The 21272-nt window shown below is 44.9% G+C and overlaps 1 protein-coding gene across 1 annotated transcript; it reads left to right on the forward strand.

Moving 5' to 3' along the window:
• Positions 1-5868: 5868 nt before the first annotated feature.
• On the forward strand, positions 5869-14092 carry LOC119655280 (odorant receptor 33a-like). Its single transcript, XM_038061095.1, has 3 exons — positions 5869-6716; positions 6799-7159; positions 13936-14092. The coding sequence occupies exons 1-3, from the start codon at positions 5947-5949 to the stop codon at positions 13984-13986; spliced, it is 1182 nt and encodes a 393-aa protein (XP_037917023.1). The 5' UTR covers positions 5869-5946; the 3' UTR covers positions 13987-14092.
• Positions 14093-21272: the final 7180 nt, after the last annotated feature.

Raw genomic sequence — 21272 nt, forward strand, 5'->3', positions numbered from 1 at the left:
CTTACCTGCTCTCCGGATAAATGCTTAAGTCAAGTACTTATGGTCAGTAAGGAGTGTAATATGACGGCCTTCCAGTATGAAATAAAAATATTTGGAATCCTTCTAGACAGCAAGGAGTTTGCGATCGTAGGCACTGTGTCAATATTTACAAAATGCCAGTAAAGAAACAAGACCCTCATGAAGCGGGGTCGTAGTACAACGTCAATAATGTGACGCTGCGTTTCGTAGATCGAACATGTTGAATTGAAATAATCCGAAAAGTGTTACGGCGGATTTAAGGCGATCTTTTGGAATGATGGGTACTTGTTGGTTTGTCCGTAAAATTGAAAATTTTTTTGCAACCTTGCCTAATAACTATTTTATCTTGGATGTGTGGAACAAGATTCCGATTTGGTGAGGTTGTAGTGTTGAAAATCAATGAAGTGTTTCCACTTGTCATTCTCTTTGGGCAACAACTACTCATTAACTTTTGGAAGGTTTGTTGTGCGCTTCAGATTACTCTAAGACATCATCGTCATAATCACTTCTTCTGCAATACTGGTCACTCCCTATCAACTTAAATTCTGATTTCTTCAGGATAGTTCACACGGGGGGAGTTCTTTTGAAAGCAAAGAAATCAGATGAGATTGCGTTAAACTTTTCGAGGGGAAGAATTTTATAAGCGGAAAGGGGACTAGATCATGAGGTAATACTCAATGATGCTTCGAGCAGGAAAGTTGAAGAGTCTTAAGGAGGGCGCAAAATGAGGCCAGACGTTTTGGAAACGGAATTGATGTCATCATGGCCGTGTCCCCCGAAGCAATGTAAGCAATAGAGAGGGAAAACAACAGTGGAGGAAGATTTAAGGCAACGGCACATTGAATGGGATTTGCCAAAGTTGAGTGCAAATGTCAGTGAACCAAAGGGCCTGACTGTAGGGACGCAGAGTCTACTGGAGGAGAAACTACCGCGGGAGAGAGCTTAAGTTCGTCAGGGGAAAAGCGATCAAGGGACAGCGAGCGAAGAGTGAAACTAAATTGTTAAGAATAAAAATAATAGAGGACCCAAAATTGTTCCTTGTGGTATATTCAAGAACGCTGGTATTTCCAGTCTTCGAAAGAAACAGTGCAAAAAGGTTTAAAAAGTCATGAGGCGAACCATGGATAATGGAATGATAGGGCAATGTTAAGTGAGGCGGGTCTGGACAAAAGTATGGTGTCATTAACGGAGTGAAAGCTCTTAGAGAGAAATCCGTGTAGATAACGTGCACTTCCTGCCAAGAATTCCGGAATTTAGCACCGAAGTGGTCGAAGTCCAGCAGATTGGTAACAGTCGACTGACATTTCCTAAAGCTATATTGCTATTTGCTATAAGGTAGTCAAAACGAGTGGTCAACCAGTCGTAGATATATCCTTCAAAGATTCTGAAATAGGAGGAAAATAGAGAACTAGGGCGGCGATATCCGCTGACTGTATGATTACCACTTCTGTGTGTAAGGATAATGAGGGCGTCTCTCTACAGGCTAGGAAAATGACGCCCTTTAAGATTTTCGTCAAAAATAAAGCAGAAAAGGGGTAGGTGTATTGTATGTTTTTCAGCAAAAAGAAGTCAGGAAGGTTGTCAGGACCGGGCCCAACTTTGTCGTAAACGCTTCTAATGAGATACTCCACTATGAAAAGGATAAGGAGAGACATGGTAGAGGAAGTGTGTAGACTGACTGCGACAGAAAAAGGAGGACAGGAGTTATATTCCCAGGAGAAGTAATTGTAAAGTGAGTCACACGATAATAAAGGCGAATCAGCAGACGGGCTCGAAAATTTGGTGAAGGTGGTAGTAGGTAGTAGGGTCGCGGTTATTGCAGATGTGAGACCAGATGGGCTTGAAGTGTTGCCATGACAATGAGGACTCGATAATGACCAGATACTACTTCCTAGATTTAGCCATCAGTAACTTTATTGAAGTTCGTAGATCTTCAAAGTAAGTGAAATGAGTGTGACTTCTCGAAGAGTTATATTTTTTCCTTGCCATCCGTTTTAGACTGAACTTCTTATGAGTATCAGTGGTGAAACAGAATGGGTAAGAGTACAGGGATTTGGAGGAGCAAGGAACGCAACGAGGAATCACGTTTGATAAAATAGTATAAGAGGAGTCGCGGATTCGGTCGCAAGTTAAGAGAGAAAAGATTCCAGCCAATAGTCATTAGGAGCTAAATTAAGACCTTAGAAAATGGTTATTGAAAAATTGAGCTTTGTAAGCATTTAAGGAGGAAGGAGGAAGAAGGACAGAGGAAAGATGAAGGAGGATGGAGGAAAGATGAAGGAGGATGGAAGCTGGGGATGGAAGATGGTGGATGGTAGATTAAGTGTGTTCCTTCGTGTGGGTAAAATAACACTCAGCGGATATATTATGGGTGTGCGCATGTACGTGTCTGGAGATGTGTGTGTGTTGGTATACTTAAGCGCAAGCGGATAGGTGGAAACAAAACGCCTATCCGTGCATAAACACGTCTTTACAAAGAATACCTACAAATAAAACCAGACATGGAGGCGAAGAGGAGAGAAAAAGTTATTCTGCAAGGCCTCGGACACCTAGTACCACCTGTTTTTCTGAGTGGGGAAGCGATCTCCTGACCGTCGATATTCAAAAATCACAGTGCCTTCCTAAGTAGGGTCTAGGCTACTGTAGCATCAAATCTTACAAATGCACGGGGGGGGGGGGGGAGTGAAAGTGCTTCCATTTAGAGACCCGGTCAATGGAAGTTCGATTCTTTGTAGATCCCCACCCTTGCCGGCGAAATTGGTACTCCGAAGGGGGCGACTGTAACGGGATACAGAATTGAGGAAATTATAATGTCTGATAACCCGAGCAATAATAAATCGCCAATAAAATGTTGGAGCTCCGCGAAGGAATGCGAGCCACGATAAAAGACATATGGATATGGCAAGAGCCAGGATAAAAGTCGAATGTAAGGGTCTAGCGAAAAAGTGAATCACGCAACACAAGTAATCCCCACTCAAAACTTTGAAGAGGAGAAACCGGTGAAGAGCATACGCAAGCGGTTAAGCGAATCAACAGGACAGTAATTGCTTAGCAGAAAAAAGGGCTCCACTCCAATGAAAATGGAGGAAGCGAGGAAAACCGCTGAAGCTGGTGCCGAAAGTCAGGTAGTAATTCCGGAGAAAGGCAGTGGATCCCGCAAGGGGGGAGTGGAAGCTTGGAGAAAGGTGACACCTCAGGGAAGGAGAGAACGAAGGAGGACACGACCGGAAGTTATCATTATCTTCAAACGAGGAGAAGAGTTATACGCTGACATTGTTAGGAGAGTAAAGGCAGACCCAGAACTTACCAATTTGAGAGGTAATATTAAACAGATTAAACAGTCCCATCAGAAAAACCTTATGTATGTTGGAGCTCAAGAAATTTAAGGAGATAACTGCCGACCAATTCAAGAATCAAATTGGAAAGTCCTTAGGATAGGCAGTTGGCATAAAAGATAGAAAACCGGAGATCTCTATAGTTTGCAAGGATATAGATTGGATCACCACGAAAAAAGAGGTTCGCGCGGTCTTGGAAAAGGAGTTCGACTACACCGTCTACGGTGGGTACCAAACCGCTATTATCAGCCTCCCAGCGGAGGCTCAAACTGATGGCAGCAGGGAGAATCAGAATGGGCTGGCTGCTCGTCCTAGGGAACACTGAAGCTTAGATGTTTTGGCATTAGACACAAGACAAAGGCATGCGCCAGTGCGAATGACAGGCTGAAACAATGTAGGAGAAGTGGAAGAGCTGACCCAAATTGAACACTGTACAAAGGAAAGGAGGGTGTGGACAATTGACATCTTCCAGACAGTAGCAGGTGCTCGGAATACAGTTAAGCGGCGTCTCAGGACTCACTTTCGCAAATTATCCGCGAGAAGGATATTGTCATGGTCATAATTAGTGAGTCAAATCGAAATCACGTTAGTGGCATTTAGATCAAGGATCAAACGAGCCAAGCAACGCTATGGACTTGCGGCGTGCCAGCCTCCCAGGAAATAATGAAGCATCGGGAGGAGGAACGCACTACAGAGAAAATAACAGGAATTCACATATTCAGCCTCCCAAACCCAATAAGCAACTTAATGATGAAGTATTCTATCGTCAAATATGCCTCTTGGAGACAAGGGAGAAGATGATTAAGAGAGTCATCTATAACAGACTGTTAACCCAGCCGAAAGCGGCATTGGCCTGTGATGACACAGTTTTGAGCTTGGCATAAGAAGCACTGCATTTTGGTAACTAACTGGAGCCGAACTAAAGCTACATTGTCTGACACAAGTAAAAAATATTTGATGAGTCTCGTCGAGAATTATCTCTCAGAGAAGAGTTCCTGATACGAGACTGATGAGGGTCTCAAAGAGTATATCGGACTCCTGGTGTGGAGTGTCATGTGCTAGTGCTTCCGTCACTGAAGGGGCTTCGATATTCGGTTTGTCCAATGACCTGGCTGTTGCTATCACAGCCAAAAACTACATCATGGGGTCTACGCAATAGAGCCAGTGAGAACAATAAGGACCGGGCGCACCCTAGGTAGAAGTCGGTGGGCATACGATCATCTCTAAGCCGGTTATCAAATACTTGGGGCTATAATTGATGACAAATTGATCTAGAGTGTGTTAAAAGGCAGCTAGTCCCTCCGCGGCCTTATAAAAAATGCTGTAAAGTGTGGGCAGACCGAAACACTGTAGAAGACAGCTTCTAGTGGGAGTGGTGAAATCCACCACGCTAGATAACACTGTACTGGTGGTGGCGGGCATGATCCCGGTCGACATTCTACTGAAAGGAATGAGTGTATTGTACCATGCAAGACGTAGGGAGGCGCCTATAGAACGCACGAATGCAACAGGGTAAAAATTCCATGATCTATGGCAAACAGGTACGACTAGTTTTCGAAAGATGGGTGGACACAGAGATTCTCTTTGAACATTTGGGTACGGTTTGACCGAAAACACGGAGAGACAAATTAGCACATTACTCAGTTCCTCGCAGGGCATAGGTGGTTGCTTCAAGAACTACCTTTAGACTGAGTGTTTCGCGGAATTTTTCTTTATGCGCTGGCATATTACCTGATATGTGATGTTGCCCAAGGTTCGCGATAGAGAGAAGGAAGCTGAAAGAAATGTTGGGAAGGAGCGTAAGCCCGGGGAATATAGTTGCGGAGATACTGAGGTCGAAGGAGAACTAACTTGTGCAATTGTCAGAAAATATTACAAACCACTGAAGAGAGTGAGCAGGGGAAAGGTCAAAAGACGAGAAGCACGAGTCTAAGGCAAACCTACTTCGTCAAGTAATATTTAAATGGAGGTCCAGTGGGTCTGGGGCTTAAGTGACTAGAGGGTAGCCTAGCTCGGGCGCTTGCGCGGTTAACTGGTTCATTTTGAAATGTTTTCGCCTCTGAGCATGAGCAAAAAAAGACTAGATGGCTTATCCTTTCTCCTTTCTCAAACGGGGTTGGAATCGTTGGCTAGAATACCAGTGCGCATGAAGGAGCGATTCGAATTCAACCCAATCTAATTCTACCACGTAAATTCATTCATAATGTTCATGAGAAAAAACTCAAAATAATCGATAAATCGAAGAGTCTGACAGGTTATCCTTGATAATAAAATAGGTCATGTAAAAAATCACTTTAAATATGAAGGACTAGACTCTTCCTCTTTGAAAAAAAATGCCTGAGGATAGGAAAAATTCAACGGCGTAATAATCACCTATTGTACGCAGTGGTATCACAAATGCATATTTTCCACGCTGTCAACTCTATAACGAAAGAAACTCGTATTTATCCTGTCACCATGCTGAAGGTGTAGTTGAGAGTTTTTCACGTAAAAGATGGTTATTGTGTTTCGAACGCTCAGATGAGTCCTTTTCAGTGTACACTTGTTCACCAGTAAGAAGTTGGAAGTTTACGAGAGAGAGAGTGGAGTTAAGATGTCCTCAAAAAATCCAAGGATGTTATTTGTTTCGAAAAATTCTCCGGAAAACAAAATTGAAACCATCCGGGCTTTCGAATACGTTTATTTTACAATGAAGTTCCAAGGACTAGTTATGACGGAAGACTATCGCCTCCGACATAAAATACACGTTGCAATCAATTTCATCTTTACCAATGTTATCTACTATTTCTCGTACATCATCAAGCTTTTTTACGTGCACAATCTGAGACAGTTACTGGAAAATATCCCTATGAACATTTGTGTGACCGCTTGCTCCATAAAATTCTTCGTGATTTTGAGATTGAGACCCAGCCTCATCGAAATCAATGAGAAGCTGAAGCATCTAGATAGTCGACCTATGACGGACAAGCAAAAGGATCAACTGAGGAGCGTAATAAATCTATGCAGGCTGATTTCAAGGATTGTTATCGTGTTTTACATGGGGGTGTATTTAATTCATGGCCTTGCAGCAGTGCTTTCGAATGGCACGAAACTAGCGTTCGAAACGTGGTTTCCGTATGACTGGAGAACAAGCGCCTTTCGATATTGGGGTTCGTTGTTCATACAGACCGTGTTTCAGCTCCAACTGGCGGTGGAACAGGTACCAAACGACTTCCTTGGGGTCTTGTATCTTAGCGTATTGAGCGCTCATCTACAGATAATAATGGAACGGTTTGCAAATATTCACTGTGATCCAGAAAAAACAGAAGACGAAAGTTTTCAGGACTTTGTACAGTGTTTGGAGGACCATCGGATCATAATGGAGTGAGTGGTTCTATTTTGATGAAGATTACAATAACCGAGTAAAATGTTACCATCTTTTCCTCTCTCTTTCGTATCTCTATAGTATCTTTCAGATAATACAGAACACCCTCTCCTTTACAATTTTCTTTCAATTCATCACCTCCATTCTCGTATTTTCAACCTCGGGCCTAATATATCTCAGATTCTCGCCATCGTACGCTGAGACTACGGCAACATTTCTATTTATGTTAGCAGAAATTGCAGAAATTTACCCATCATGCTATTATTCGAATAAGTTCATGGAAAAAACGGATCAGATGGTCTTCATGCTCTACTCGTCAAACTGGATGGACTTATCTCCAAGATTCCGGAAGCATCTTATCATATTCATGCAGATGACGCAGGAGAAAAAAGTTATATTGGCTGGAAAACAGATACCAATAACCTTGGAAACTTTCATGTCCGTAAGTAAGAATGCATTTGTTTTTCAGAATTTTTAGAGTTTATAGTATGCCCGGTGTCTCTGTTCCTTCCCGAATATACGTTGATTTTCTCACAAACATTTTATTTCAAAATTTTCGAGTTTTCCCCCTTTGCGGTTACCTGTGAAACAGAACCTTATTTAAATCGTATCAATATCTGTCTGCCCCCCTGCCTGTCTGTTTTCCTCCTCATTCTCATCTACGGAAATCATCCCCTGGGGTCTATCCTTAACGCAAATAATTTTGTCAAAAGATGGACATCTTCATTCGCCCTTCCCGCTCAGCTTACATTGAATGAACATGGATTTTTACCAGGAGTTTTTTCCAGTGCAATCAGTCTTGCCAGTGATTTCTCTAGACTTTCCCCCTTTGCGATGGATTCTATGTCTATGCAAATCCTTTGGTCCTTCAAGATACCATGCCACCTGCGATCGTTAGGTGAGCAGTCCAGATCAAACCTATTCAGTTATCTGCAGTATTCATCATCACCATCATCATCATCAACGGCGCAACAACCGGTATCCGGTCTAGGCCTGCCTTAATAAGGAACTCCAGACATCCCGGTTTTGCGCCGAGGTCCACCAATTCGATATCCCTAAAAGCTGTCTGGCGTCCTGGCCCACGCCATCGCTCCATCAGGCAGGGTCTGCCTCGTCTTCTTTTCCTACCATAGATATTGCCCTTATAGACTTTCCGGGTGGGATCATCTTCATCCATACGGATTAAGTGACCCGCCCACCGTAACCTATTGAGCCGGATTTTATCCACAACCGTACGGTCATGGTATCGCTCATAGATTTCGTCATTGTGTAGGCTACGGAATCGTCCATCCTCATGTAGGGGGCCAAAAATTCTTCGGAGGATTCTTCTCTCGAACGCGGCCAAGAGTTCGCAATTTTTCTTGCTAAGAACCCAAGTTTCCGAGGAATACATGAGGACTGGCAAGATCATAGTCTTGTACAGTAAGGGCTTTGACCCTATGGTGAGACGTTTTGTCTGTTGGCTGACAAGAACCGTGCGCGGATTTCATCATCGTAGCCGTTATCGGTTGTGATTTTCGACCCTAGATAGGAGAAATTGTCAACGGTCTCAAAGTTGTATACCCCTATCCTTATTCTTCCTGTTTGACTAGTGCGGTTTAATGTTGTTGGTTAGTGCGTCTTCGGTGCTGACGTACTGACCATACATTTGGTCTTGCCTTCATTGATGTGCAGCTCAAGATCTCGCGCCAATCAACGCCTGCTCGATCTGGATGAAGGCAGTTTGTACGTCTCGGGTGGTTCTTCCCATGAAATCGATATCGTCAGCATAGGCCAGTAGTTGGGTGGACTTAAAGAGGATTGTACCTCTTGCATTTACCTCAGCATCACGTATCACTTTCTCGAGGGCCAGGTTAAAGAGAACGCATGATAGGGCATCCCCTTGTCGTAGAACGTTGTTGATATCAAATGTTCTTGAGAGTGATCCTGCTGCTTGCACTTTAGTCAGGGTCAGCCTAGTCAGTCTTATTAATTTCGTCGGGATACCGAATTCTCTCATGGCCGTGTACAGTTTTACCCTGGCTATGCTATCATAGGCGGCTTTAAAGTCGATGAATAGATGCTCCATGTTCCAACAGTTTTTCCATCGGTTGCCGCAGAGAGAAAATCTGATCTTTTACTGATTTGCCTGGAATGAAGCCTCTTTGGTATGGACCAGTGATGTTCTGGGCGTATGGGGCTATCCGGCCTAGCAAGATAGCGGAGAATATGTTATAGATGGTACTCAGCAACGTGATACCTCTATCATTGCTGCACTGTGTGATATCTCCCTTTTTATTTATGAGACGGATGACGCCCCGTTATCAATCGTCAGGCATTGATTCGCTGCCCCATACCTTGAGCATAAGTTGATGAACCATTTGGTATAACTGGTCGCCTCCATATTTAACCAATTCGGCTGTAATTCCATCGGCTCCTGGCGACTTATGATTTTTTATTCATTAAATTCATATACTCCGTGAAAAATTATGTGTACTTGGGGAGGGGTTACCTTTTGTGCTTTCTTTGTGTTCTACCTCCGTTGGTGGGAATGAATTTGTGCATCCATCAACCCTTTTCAGCTCGTTGACATCTGCTCAAAGATTCCTCCTTTCTGACGTATCGATCAGAAGAATAAGCGACTCACTGTGGCTATCGCCACAGAATACTATAGGTACTCCTCCTTGAAACAGCGCTCATATTCTGAGAGTTGAATATGCGTGTGTCTATATGTATGAAGTGGAAGAGAAGTGACACCTTGAAGCACACACCTGGTAGTGGTCTATTTTATTCGATCCCGTCTAACGAATCTCCTGGATTCGTTTATGTATCGCAGGACTTTCGTTAGCACCAAAAATTTGATATCAGATTTTTGCTTTTCGACAGGATAAACTTTTCGGTATGTTGGGTTCTGACTGACTGAAAAGTTTGGAATGTCTAGCAGTATTGTCAGAAACATCCTTGAATATTGCTGTGTTGTCTGGTCCCCCTTTCTCACTCATGACTGCCGCACTCTTGAAGTTGTACAACGCTAATTCATCCGGTCCATCACGACTCCGTACCCTCAATTTCCCCTCCCTGCAGCAACGCCGTATCTTTCTTGATATGTGTACTCTTTTTAAACTCTGCCATTGCTTGATGGACTGCTCTGCCAACTCGGATATTACTTTCCGCATCGCCTCTCATAACAAACATAGTGCGGGCATTTTTGAAGTACCCTTCGCCAAGCTCGAGATTTACTTCCACTCTCTCATCCCGAAGCTATGCCTTCTACAACGCCCTACAGCTTGGGTCCTTTGACTCTGTCTCCTTCTCTAGTTTTAGTCGTAAAGTAAGCCATTTACTTGCTCCTCTCTCGAAAGACATTACGTAATAAGGTATTTGTTGCCTATGCTCATTAAATAAGTAAATAAATTAATTCAGGCCCCCTGCCCTTCTGGAAAACTTGTTCCCATTTTCTGATGGCAGCATTGATTAATGCTATTAACACTCCATTTACTGGCTCTGGTCCCGGTTTTATAAAAAGTGAATCCTCTTTTGTTGAGATTTCATTTCCCTCAACACTACAGTGAACAGGTATCCAGAGTAGGTCCACCGTATTGAATCTAAAAATTGGGGTTCAACTGGTTTCTACATTGCTGAACAGAACTCTGAAGTGAGAAAAAAACTGCTCAACACCCTCAGTGCAGCTTGACTATCACTACTGCAGAGTATGAAGCGACTGCTCGTTTAATTCCTCCCAGGACCTTCCGAGACGCCGGTGCTCCCCCCTTACTGTACTGCGTCAAGTAATCTTTGGGCGACTCACTAGTCGCTCACCTTGAGAAAGTGGGTACCAGCAATGACATTGTGGCCCCTCCTTAATTTGTGTTCTACCCATTGCCACTTCCATGTTCTTATCACATCATCTACAAGTAGCTAGCTTTTGTGCCGACCAAGTACATTGTACGAAATAGTATGAGGCCAGCATACCCGATGACACGTCGTAGACAAGCGTTCAAGAAGACTTGAGCTTTTGAGTAACAAGTGTGGTCAATTTCCACGTGCTACTTCCATATGGCCACACAAAAAGAACATTAACATCAAGGGCTGTTAATGTGTTGAACGATATTCAGTTCGATTTGGTGACTTCTTTGGTGATCAGCATCAGCGTCTCTCTCTCCTATATCTGCTACTGATCGTAAAGAGGTCAAACTGAATGGTAGGTAACCTTATGACAGATTGTCTGCATGAACAATATGGTACAAATGACGACGTGGTGAATATTGCAGAAATCTGTAAATCCTTCATCGTTGTTCTAGTATTGTGTAAGTTCATGCCTCTCTATCGTATGCCCGAGATGCTGTTGTCGGAGCCCACTTTGGCATCCACTCCTCATCACTCATCACAATCAGAATGTCACCTTTAAAAAGTCTCCCCTGAAGTGCATTTAGTTCCTAATAGAAAGCATTCTTCTGCACTATATTCAACGGGGGTTCTATCCCCGCCTACTCGAAGAGGACGATCAGGCTTGAGATTGCAAGCGACTCATCTACAGTGTCTCTTGCCACGGAGCGTCTTTTGAGGTTATCTGGCGCCATGCAAACCGAGAGTATATGTTTCAGAAAAATTCCTGGGGGATGTATTCGCGACCCGGTTATTTGCGGTTGGCCCTCTTCTGGGAATTTAACAATGGTTGTCAATGTCGCGGCCAGAGCAGCTAGTAGGCTTAATCGTAGAGTTGGGCTGTACAACTCGGGCATCGTATGAAGTGTTTGATAAACCTCGCATCCACTGGTATGATTCTGGAATCAGTATAAACCAGTACCGTGGTGTTAGACACGGCGGGCTTTGATTGTCGCCTCCAAGTCAATCCGGGTCCGAAGAGGACCATGAGATTATGACTACACTGCTGGTACTCACTTAAACCCAAAGACCTTCAAAGACTATATTGATCATCTCAGTTGGTGCATAGCACTGAACAATTGAGATGTCTCTTAGTCTGCACTGGAATCATGCAGTCCGAATCCTGTAAGAAAAAGGCACCCATGTTAAGTGTGCGCACTTGGCGGGAGCCATCAATCTCAAGCCGACGCAGTATTTGCGACTGTTACCACATGGTTTTCCAGAGTACAAAAACGAAGTGCCGTTAGTGTGGCAAGAAGGAAAAGAATACTCTCAGAGGACGGCGAGGGCTGATTATGTTTCACGTCAAGATTGTACAATTCGCAAATCCTTACACGACTTCCTAGCGATTGCCGCTGGAACCGTTTTCTGACGGACTACCAGAAGTGGGAAGAAGAGAATTGGCGGTTTCTGCAAACCTTTCCATACGAAGGTGTTTCAAGGGGAATTGGAACATGTCATAGCTCTGGAAACGCTATTACTTTAATGCCGAACATATGAACTGCATTGTATGGGCATTATTCCCTCCATATTTCTTATGGGTAGATGACAGCAGCGTAGATGGTGCCTAGGATTTCTCACTTTTCTCGATAAAAAAGCTGAAGGAGGCATTCCTTTCTATGAAAAACGGGAAGGCAGCAGCACCACGTGTTACCCCGCCACAGATGTGCAAGCTGGTATTCCACCATTGGCTAGGCCTACTATTCGGCGGATTTTTCCTCCCCATTGGAGGTAGTGAGGCATATGTTGATTAGCATAGGGGAGCGAAACCCTGGGCTGACCTCTGCATATCTACCAGTCTGTATGCTTGACACAGCCGGGAAAATGCTCGAAAATTTCATTAGGACTAGACTCGCTTATGTGATACGTACTGCCGGGGTTTTATCTCCAAGACCGTCCTGCCTTAGAGCAGGAAGATCTACAGTGGATACTTCTACGCAAGTCGGGGTTGATCCTCCGCAAGCTGATCACAAGGAGTGGTGTTCTTTGTAATGCTGGATACCAGAAATGGCTTTAATTCCGTCAGGCACCCTTGATAAATTATTCCACATACCGGGTTATTTTCGGTTTATCTGAGAAATCACTTCCATGTCTATGAGAAGCTAGAGGACCAAAGGGGGATGGATATCGAATGAGGAATAGTACAAACCGGAAGTTCCCACCTCGAATCCTAAGATAGTTTGCTAAGACTCCACATGCCAAAAGTGTCATCTCTGGTCGGTTATGCAATCAATGTTACGGCATTTGTTGGCAGCGGCGTTGTTGAACAGGGCAAAGCAGATTTGGCATATTGATGCGACGGGTAAGCAAGTGAATGACTGCTCACAATTTCAGCCTTGTACTCGAAAAATCCTGAGAGTGAGACTTCATCTAGCACTCGCCAGTCTCTAATGAACTCTAACAACTTTGAAGGGCAGATTGTTAGGTCAATTACTTCTTGGCCCCGCGAACATGGGGGCGCACCCTACGTTTGCGGTCATCAGACCAGCTGAACTGATAAAATCCAACATCTTCTCTCCTCGAGGATTGCATTTGCTACTGCCTCAAGAAATATGCTGAGCGTTCATATCACAACCTATTAAGAGTCCAAAACCACTTGGTTCTGCATACACTACCACGTTCCTTAGTTCTTGCGTCGTTGGAGGACGGTAAGTAAGCAGAGGCAACTATGACGTTTCTCCTCTTACCATTATCCTGGTTTTGTAAGTTAACCGCAACAAGATTCTGGGCACTGAATTGTCTCAACATGGTTGCCTCTAACAATTTTGACATCAGAACGCAGGCCCTCAGTCTCAAAGATCTTTCATGGAAGAAGATCCTAGTCTCGTTACTGATCCAATACCACTTATTTTGTTGAATATGCAAGGACAGTCCGGCAACTTTGGCATACTAGTCTATGCTGACGATAATACCATCATGGGAAGAACGAACCGAGACATACAAACTGTCTTCATCCAGATCGACAGGCGGCGAGTGGCGCGAGATCTTGGGCTGCAACTCAATGAAGGCAAGACAAAGTGTATAGTGGAAACGTCAGTACCAAAGATAGGAGACTACAACTTTGAGACCGTTGATAATTTTTCCAATCTAGGGTCGACTTTACTAAACTTGAGCACCGTTGTCAGCCTGACTCTCTCAGAGTCTCATATTACTAAGAGCTTTGACCTACGTTCTATTGTCTACTGAATGAGTGGAAGATAGTATTTTTTGGCCTAATTAATAAGTCTGCTCTGCTCCAGGGGTTTTCAAAGCCTTTCATTATTCGCTTCCTATAAACAGTGTCACATATCATTTTCTCAGCATTTCCAAATCAGATAAATGTATCTTTAATATATTTTTTTCATTATTCCACAGGTAATGAAGGCTATGTACACAATGTTAATGATCATGAGCCCATCAGAGTAACTCGCAAAAAGGACGCCTTTAAAAAAAAACAGATTTGAATTCAATCAATTGTAGTTGTAGAAAAACGTAGTTGCAACCATAAAGGATTCTTCACTTGTGCACTGAATAACTCTACAAAATGAAATAAAACCCGTACTATTTATTTAGTGAATAAAAAGCTGACAATGATAATTACTATGAAGGATTCTTCATTCGTCACTTTCTTTTTTAATGTGTGACCTACCTACTGCCGCTTTCGCGTTCTGATCAACGTGTCCACAAGTATCTGGCTCGACAGCTGACGTAGTTCTTCTACTAGGCTATGTCTGTCCAGAATACTATGATAAGTCAATGGGGACAAATGTTGATGAATGCATGGAGCTATAAGTAAGAGGAACAGTGCCGGCTATTTTCCATATGCTCCTCCTATGTACATTGTTTCCTGCTCACTCATCAATGGAGTATAGGGCATCCACATAGTCGGACTATGCTATGCTGTGCAAGTGATTAGCTCACAGCAGCGAGACAAACCGATGAACCGAATACAGACACCCATGACAACCGGGATTCGAATCCAGAACAACGAGATTGAGAGGTTGACGCTAAAGACAGCCGAAAAGGAGCTAGGGAAAAAACAAACCACTAGCGCTTCCCCTAATTGCATTAAACGTAGTGCCCGCCAGGGGGGAATTTACAATTGACAAAAGAAGGCGAGGGGAAAGCAGCGTAGATCTGCCGACAAGGACGCAGCCGGAAGAATTCCGCGAGATGGTAGCCAAACGGACCAAACAGCGTCGCAAAAAGGAGAAACTTCAGCCACTGCCGCCCCTAAGTTGAATAGGGACGGCAGTAGCTCTACTATAGTAAAGTTGGAGTCGACTACAACGGGAACATTAGCGGCCAAGAGAAGAAATGGGGCAAACCACGGTCAGAGGTTATTCTCATCAAGCCGAACAATGGGAGATCTTTCGCTGGATTTCTTCGAGAAGTCCGCAACAATACTAAATCAGAAGACGCTGGGGTAGATGCTAAATCTATCCGGCGGACTCGAACCGACGATATACTTGTCGAGCTTGGGCCGAAGAAAAGAAGCGTACGTTCTGCGAGACAGTCCAGAGCATTCTAGTCATGAAACAAGTGGTTTTCGGCCTAGAACCCATGTGTACCCTTGAAATAAGGGATCGGGATTGTCTCGCTAACATGGAACGGGGGTGGAAGCGATGAAAAGGAATTATCATGGTTGTGGGTGGGAGTTACATTCGTCTATTTCAAAAGACAAAAATTGGCCATTTTGACTGTTTTGAGAAGATAGCGAGCCAACTTCTCCATTACGGGAAAATAAAGATTGGGTGCGTAATTTGCAGAATAAGGCGAAGTGCAGTTTCAACCGGCTCTTTTAAGTGCTCAGTATAACGACAGAACAGAAACACTTTGTGGTATAAGTGTCGCGAACCGGGGCAAAAAGCGAATACTTGTGGGTCGGCAAAATGCTGTGTCCTTTGCAAGGACCGCGGTCTGCAGAAAGAAGATGTGGCTCATATTCCCGGTTCTGGGTGGTGTCATGTCTTCGAAAAAGCGCTACAGAATCATGAGAGTTACATGATCCACATCCTGGAAGCAAACATGCATTGAACAGCAGCTCATGACCGGATGAACTTATTGTTGCTTCTCAGCGAACAGTATTGAAATAAGAACTCGCCATTGTGGTATGCCGATGTATCTAGTCGCACACAAAAATCACGGCTTAATCGCCAGTTCATTCAACAATGAGTCCTATCACCGCAGCTTATAATGCACCAACTCCCAAAAAAAATTGAGTCCCGGGAAATTACCTGTGTACTGGAGAATGGCGGAAATTACAGGAGCTAATCACCGAACTTAAGAGAGCGCCTTGGGACCTTGGTATAAGTTACCAAAAAACTCGATGCCCATCAATCACCGTGTTCCATGGAAGCAGCGAAAAATTCGTGCAGACCTTTTTTCCTGCCCACCAAATTCAAGCTCGATGGAGGAGGGCGCACTGAGGAATGCCCAGAAGGTGGTCTTGTCCATGAAGGGCGCAAATTAACAGGACTGGATGGTATTCCCAGCGAGGTGTTCAACCTTATATATAAATACAATCCGAACTTGCTACTAAGCGCATTGAACGCATATTTGAAAATGGGTGTTCTACGTTGTGAGACTTATGCTGATAAGCAAGGCCAAAGGCGATCGCGAGGCGACGTTTGCGCATCGTTTGCTCTGTACGTTGGACGTAGCCGTGAAACGGCTCGAGCACCTCATCAAGTCAAGACTCACTGATGCAATACGTGCAGTCAGCAACACAATATGGCTTTAGAACGGTTCCATCCATAGTTGATGCCATTGAGGAGGTGGTCCAAGCGGTAAAACTGGCTGAGGCACACAGTCGCTATTGTCCGTAAATGGTGCTCCACTCCATTCCACTCCCCCCTGGACGTAAGAAATGTCTTAAATTCTGCTTGAGGCACTGGAAAATAATTTCGATACTCCAGGCTACCTGTTGTGGATATTGAGGGACTGTTTAGAGAACCGTGATCTCCTCTACGAGACTCGAAAAGGACAGCGCAGAATGAAGGTGACATCGGGGATGGTTCAGGGATCTATTCTTGGCCCTCACCTCTGGAACGCCTTATACGAGTGTACTACGACTTGAGATACTTGATGAGGTCCCTTATCCAGCAAGCGTCGCTTGCTGATGAGTGCGGTTCAGTCTGTCCTCCTTCATGGTTCCGAAGTATGGGCTGATTCCCTCAGTCATGAAATGCACAGTAAGCGCCCAGCACAAGTATAAAGATGAGGGGCTCTGCGAATTGTGTCCGCCTATCGTGCTGTCTCGAAGCCAGCTGTAATGATGATAAATGAGTTATTCCTGTTACTTTCCATGCTGCCCAGCGGAGGTTTATATAGCGCATAAAAGGCGAGGGAAATAAAAAAGCTATCGCTTGTGAAAAGGGAGTCCATACTCTCTGAATGGAGGAATAGATGGGTCGTACATCTCACCACGAAAGCACGGCGAGATTGACTATCATCTTATCCGGGAAATTACGGTCGTACGACTGCATTTATTGCAAGGATGTGATGGATGATGACTACCGCACCTTTTTCTTCTGCAGAAGATGGAATCACCGTTCGATGGAACGGTGTAGTGTGTCTCCGAACAGTATAAATGAGACCATGCTGCGGAGCGAGGACACCTGGAGCCGAGTTGCACGTTACACTGAAGACATTCAAAAGAGGGGATGGGTAGGGAAGCTACCAGGGTAGCTGAGGCTCCCTCACGGAGCTTTGCTTCTATACTGGATAGGACCGGTGTGAGGTAATGTGTCAAACGGTTGCTGGTTGCAGTCCCAGACCCTTCAGGAGGGTGTGACAGTGTGGGGTTCTCCCCACCTTCTGGCTAGAAACGATGATGAGAAATGAAATGAAATCATTTCAGATCCTCGGAAAGTGGATATTCAGCAGGGAATGACTAATTAGAGAGAACAATAAGGAACTAATGGTTCCAGAGCACTTTCTAAGGATAAAGGATAAGGATTTAGTCAAGCCTAGTTGACTTTTTGTTTTTACTCTTCTTAACGAATTTTGAGATCCATTTGGGCGTGACGAAGTAAGTTGGTCAAAGGGTAGTATAGGTCCCGGGGCGAAACGTGGATTGGTACCCACGATGGAGCATAAAACCTGGGAAATGCCTGCTGAACCAACACCAACAGCTCTACTACCAAACCCTATCTCCACCTCCACGTGGTGACCGCTGGGAGCTCTTTCTTAACGAAAAGCTGCAGACGGAGAAGGATGAAGGCGAGTCTCCCGCGCCTAAAAACGGGACAAATTGTACCAACTGGTCCTCCAGGTTGGGGGTTGGGTAGGGCTGACAACCCTACACGGAAAACAACCGTTACGAAGCCACAACAGGAGCCTCGGATAGGACGGATATTAAAACGACGGACCCGGCAACGACAAAGGAACAACGATTTGCGCATTTTCTCATGGAACGTGCGCTCCCTGTACAGAGATGAAGCTGATAAGCAGCTAGCCGATACCCTGTCCCAATATAGGGCTGATGTAACAGCGTTGCAAGAGATGCGATGGACAGGGACCGGTTTCCTGGAGAAGAGCCACTACACCATATATTATAGCGGCCATCCAGTAAACCATGTGCTCGGAGTAGGTTTCTTAGTCAGCCAAAAAATGAAACCTGCTGTTATCGGCTTTGAAAGTATAAGCGAACGGCTATGCACTCTGCGCTTGCGAGGCAAGTTTAGAAATATAAGCCTCATAAACGTTCACGCCCCTACAGAGGAGACTGCAGAGTCGGAGAAGGATACCTTCTACGAGGCAGTAGAAAGAGCCCTCGAAGCCTGTCCCAGATATGATATCAAAATCATACTTGGGGATTTCAACAGCCAAGTAGGGAAGGAGCCCGTATTCAGGCGATACGTTGGCTCCCATAGCTTACACGAAAAAACAAATGATAACGGACTGCGGACTATTCAATTAGCAGGGTCACACGAAATGGTTGTTGGAAGTACCTGGTTTGCGCGGAAAGCGGTCCACAAACATACGTGGGCCTCTCCAGACGGGACCACTTTCAACCAAATTGACCATGTGTTGATCGAACGCCGCCACCTCTCAGCCTTGATGAATGTCAGAACATATAGGGGGGCCAATATAGACTCGGATCACTATCTCGTTGGCATGGTGCTCCGAGCTCGAATAACAATACCACCTAGAATCCCCTCTGACAATCAGGTGAGAGTGAACACTGAAGCCATCCACAACACAACCCTCCGCGACACCTATAAGAGGGAAATGGATGCCGCAATAACCGCAGTCAATAGAGGACCTGGAGATGAAGCATCAACTAATGATCTTCACAACCACCTGAAGAACGTTATCATGGATACGGCCACAAATATACTTGGCCCCAGCCGCAAAAGGAGTCGGAACGGCTGGTTTGACGATGAATGTAAGCTAGCAACGGAACGGAAGAATGCCGCATACCGAGTAATGTTGCATTCTCAAAGAACGCGGGCACGCGCAGAGACTTATCACGAACTCCGTCGAGCGGAGAAGCGACTTCACAGACGGAAAAAGGAAGCCTGGGAGAACCAACAAGTCTGTGAACTAGAAAAGTACAGGGAGCAACCGCACCAGGCGCGCAAGTTTTACCAACAAGTCAGCAGGATGAAGCCTTATACACCTCGATGCTCATCCTGCCGAGACAAAGAGGGAAATCTGATTTCCGACAAAATGGGCATATTAGAGCGATGGGTTGAGTACTTTGATGAGCTACTGAACAACCAGAACATCGGCGAGTTGGAGGTCCCGCCAACTGAAGACGACGGACAAATACTGCCACCACCAAGTTTAGGAGAAACAGTCCGTGCAATTCATCGGCTAAAAAATCATAAGTCGCCAGGAGCCGATGGAATTACAGCCGAATCGGTTAAATATGGAGGCGACCAGTTACACCAAGTGGTTCATCAACTTGTGCTCAAGGTATGGGACAGCGAATCAATGCCTGACGATTGACAGCGAGGCATAATCTGTCTCATACATAAAAAGGGAGATATCACACAGTGCAGCAATTATAGAGGTATCACGTTGCTGAGTACCTTCTATAAGATATTCTCCACTATCTTGCTAGGCCGGATAGCCCCATACGCCCAGAACATCATTGGCCCATACCAAAGAGGCTTCACTCCAGGCAAATCAGCAACAGATCAGATTTTCTCTCTGCGGCAGGCGATGGAAAAACTGTTGGAATATGGACAACAGTTGCACCATCTGTTCATCGACTTTGAAGCCGCCTATGATAGCATAGCCAGGGTAAAACTGTACACGGCCATGAGAGAATTCGGTATCCCGACGAAATTAATAAGACTGACTAGGCTGACCCTGACCAATGTGCGAGGCCAGATAAAAGCAGCAGGATCACTCTCAAGACCATTCGACATCAACAACGGTCTACGACAAGGGGATGCGCTATCATGCGTCCTCTTTAACCTGGCCCTCGAGAAGGTGATCCGTGATGCTGAGGTGAATGCAAGAGGTACGATCCTCTTCAAGTCCACCCAACTACTGGCCTATGCTGACGATATCGACATCATGGGAAGAACCACCCGAGACGTTCAAACTGCCTTCATCCAGATCGAGCAGGCGGCGCGAGATCTTGGGCTGCACATCAATGAAGGCAAGACAAAATACATGGTGGCAACGTCAGCACCGAAGACGAATCAACCAACAACATCAAACCGCACTGGTCAAACACAAGCACGAACAAGAATAAGGATAGGGGAATACAACTTTGAGACCGTTGACAATTTCTCCTATCTAGGGTCGAAAATCACAACCGACAACAACTACGATGATGAAATCCGCGCACGGTTGTTGTCAGCCAACAGAGCCTACTTCAGCTTACAAAGACTGTTCCGCTCGAAACGTCTCACCATAGGGTCAAAGCTCTTACTGTACAAGACAATGATCTTGCCAGTCCTCATGTATTCCTCGGAAACTTGGGTTCTTAGCAAGAAAAATTGCGAACTCTTGGCCGCGTTCGAGAGAAGAATCCTCCGAAGAATTTTTGGCCCCCTACATGAGGATGGACGATTCCGTAGCCTACACAATGACGAAATCTATGAGCGATACCATGACCGTACGGTTGTGGATAAAATCCGGCTCAATAGGTTACGGTGGGCGGGTCACTTAATCCGTATGGATGAAGATGATCCCACCCGGAAAGTCTATAAGGGCAATATCTATGGTAGGAAAAGAAGACGAGGCAGACCCTGCCTGATGGAGCGATGGCGTGGGCCAGGACGCCAGACAGCTTTTAGGGATATCGAATTGGTGGACCTCGGCGCAAAACCGGGATGTCTGGAGTTCCTTATTAAGGCAGGCCTAGACCGGATACCGGTTGTTGCGCCGTTGATGATGATGAAGTAAGTTGGTGCGATAGAGCCAGTAAGAATGGTTGGAAGAAATGGGTGCTGAAATGGGCCAGATTTGTTGATTGTTTGGGTGGATTTAAGAAAAGCAACTGATACATTGGCTCCGAAGCTTTGGTCACTTCTAAATAATCTCCGGGGTAAGTTTTTTTTGGAGAGTATTAAATGTTGCTGCTGGTCAGGAGATGATCAAAGTAAGAATGGTAGCTCCTTAATTTGTATGTAAGTAGGGACCATCGGGCTCAATTGGAGATGCTGCGTGCAACAGGATTTGATGTCAGCCAGCGCTGTAATAGACGACCATTATTTATTATATCGGAATCAAACCAGGAAGTATGT

Source organism: Hermetia illucens, chromosome 4 (genome assembly GCF_905115235.1).
Source record: "Hermetia illucens chromosome 4, iHerIll2.2.curated.20191125, whole genome shotgun sequence".
Classification (NCBI taxonomy): domain Eukaryota; kingdom Metazoa; phylum Arthropoda; class Insecta; order Diptera; family Stratiomyidae; genus Hermetia; species Hermetia illucens.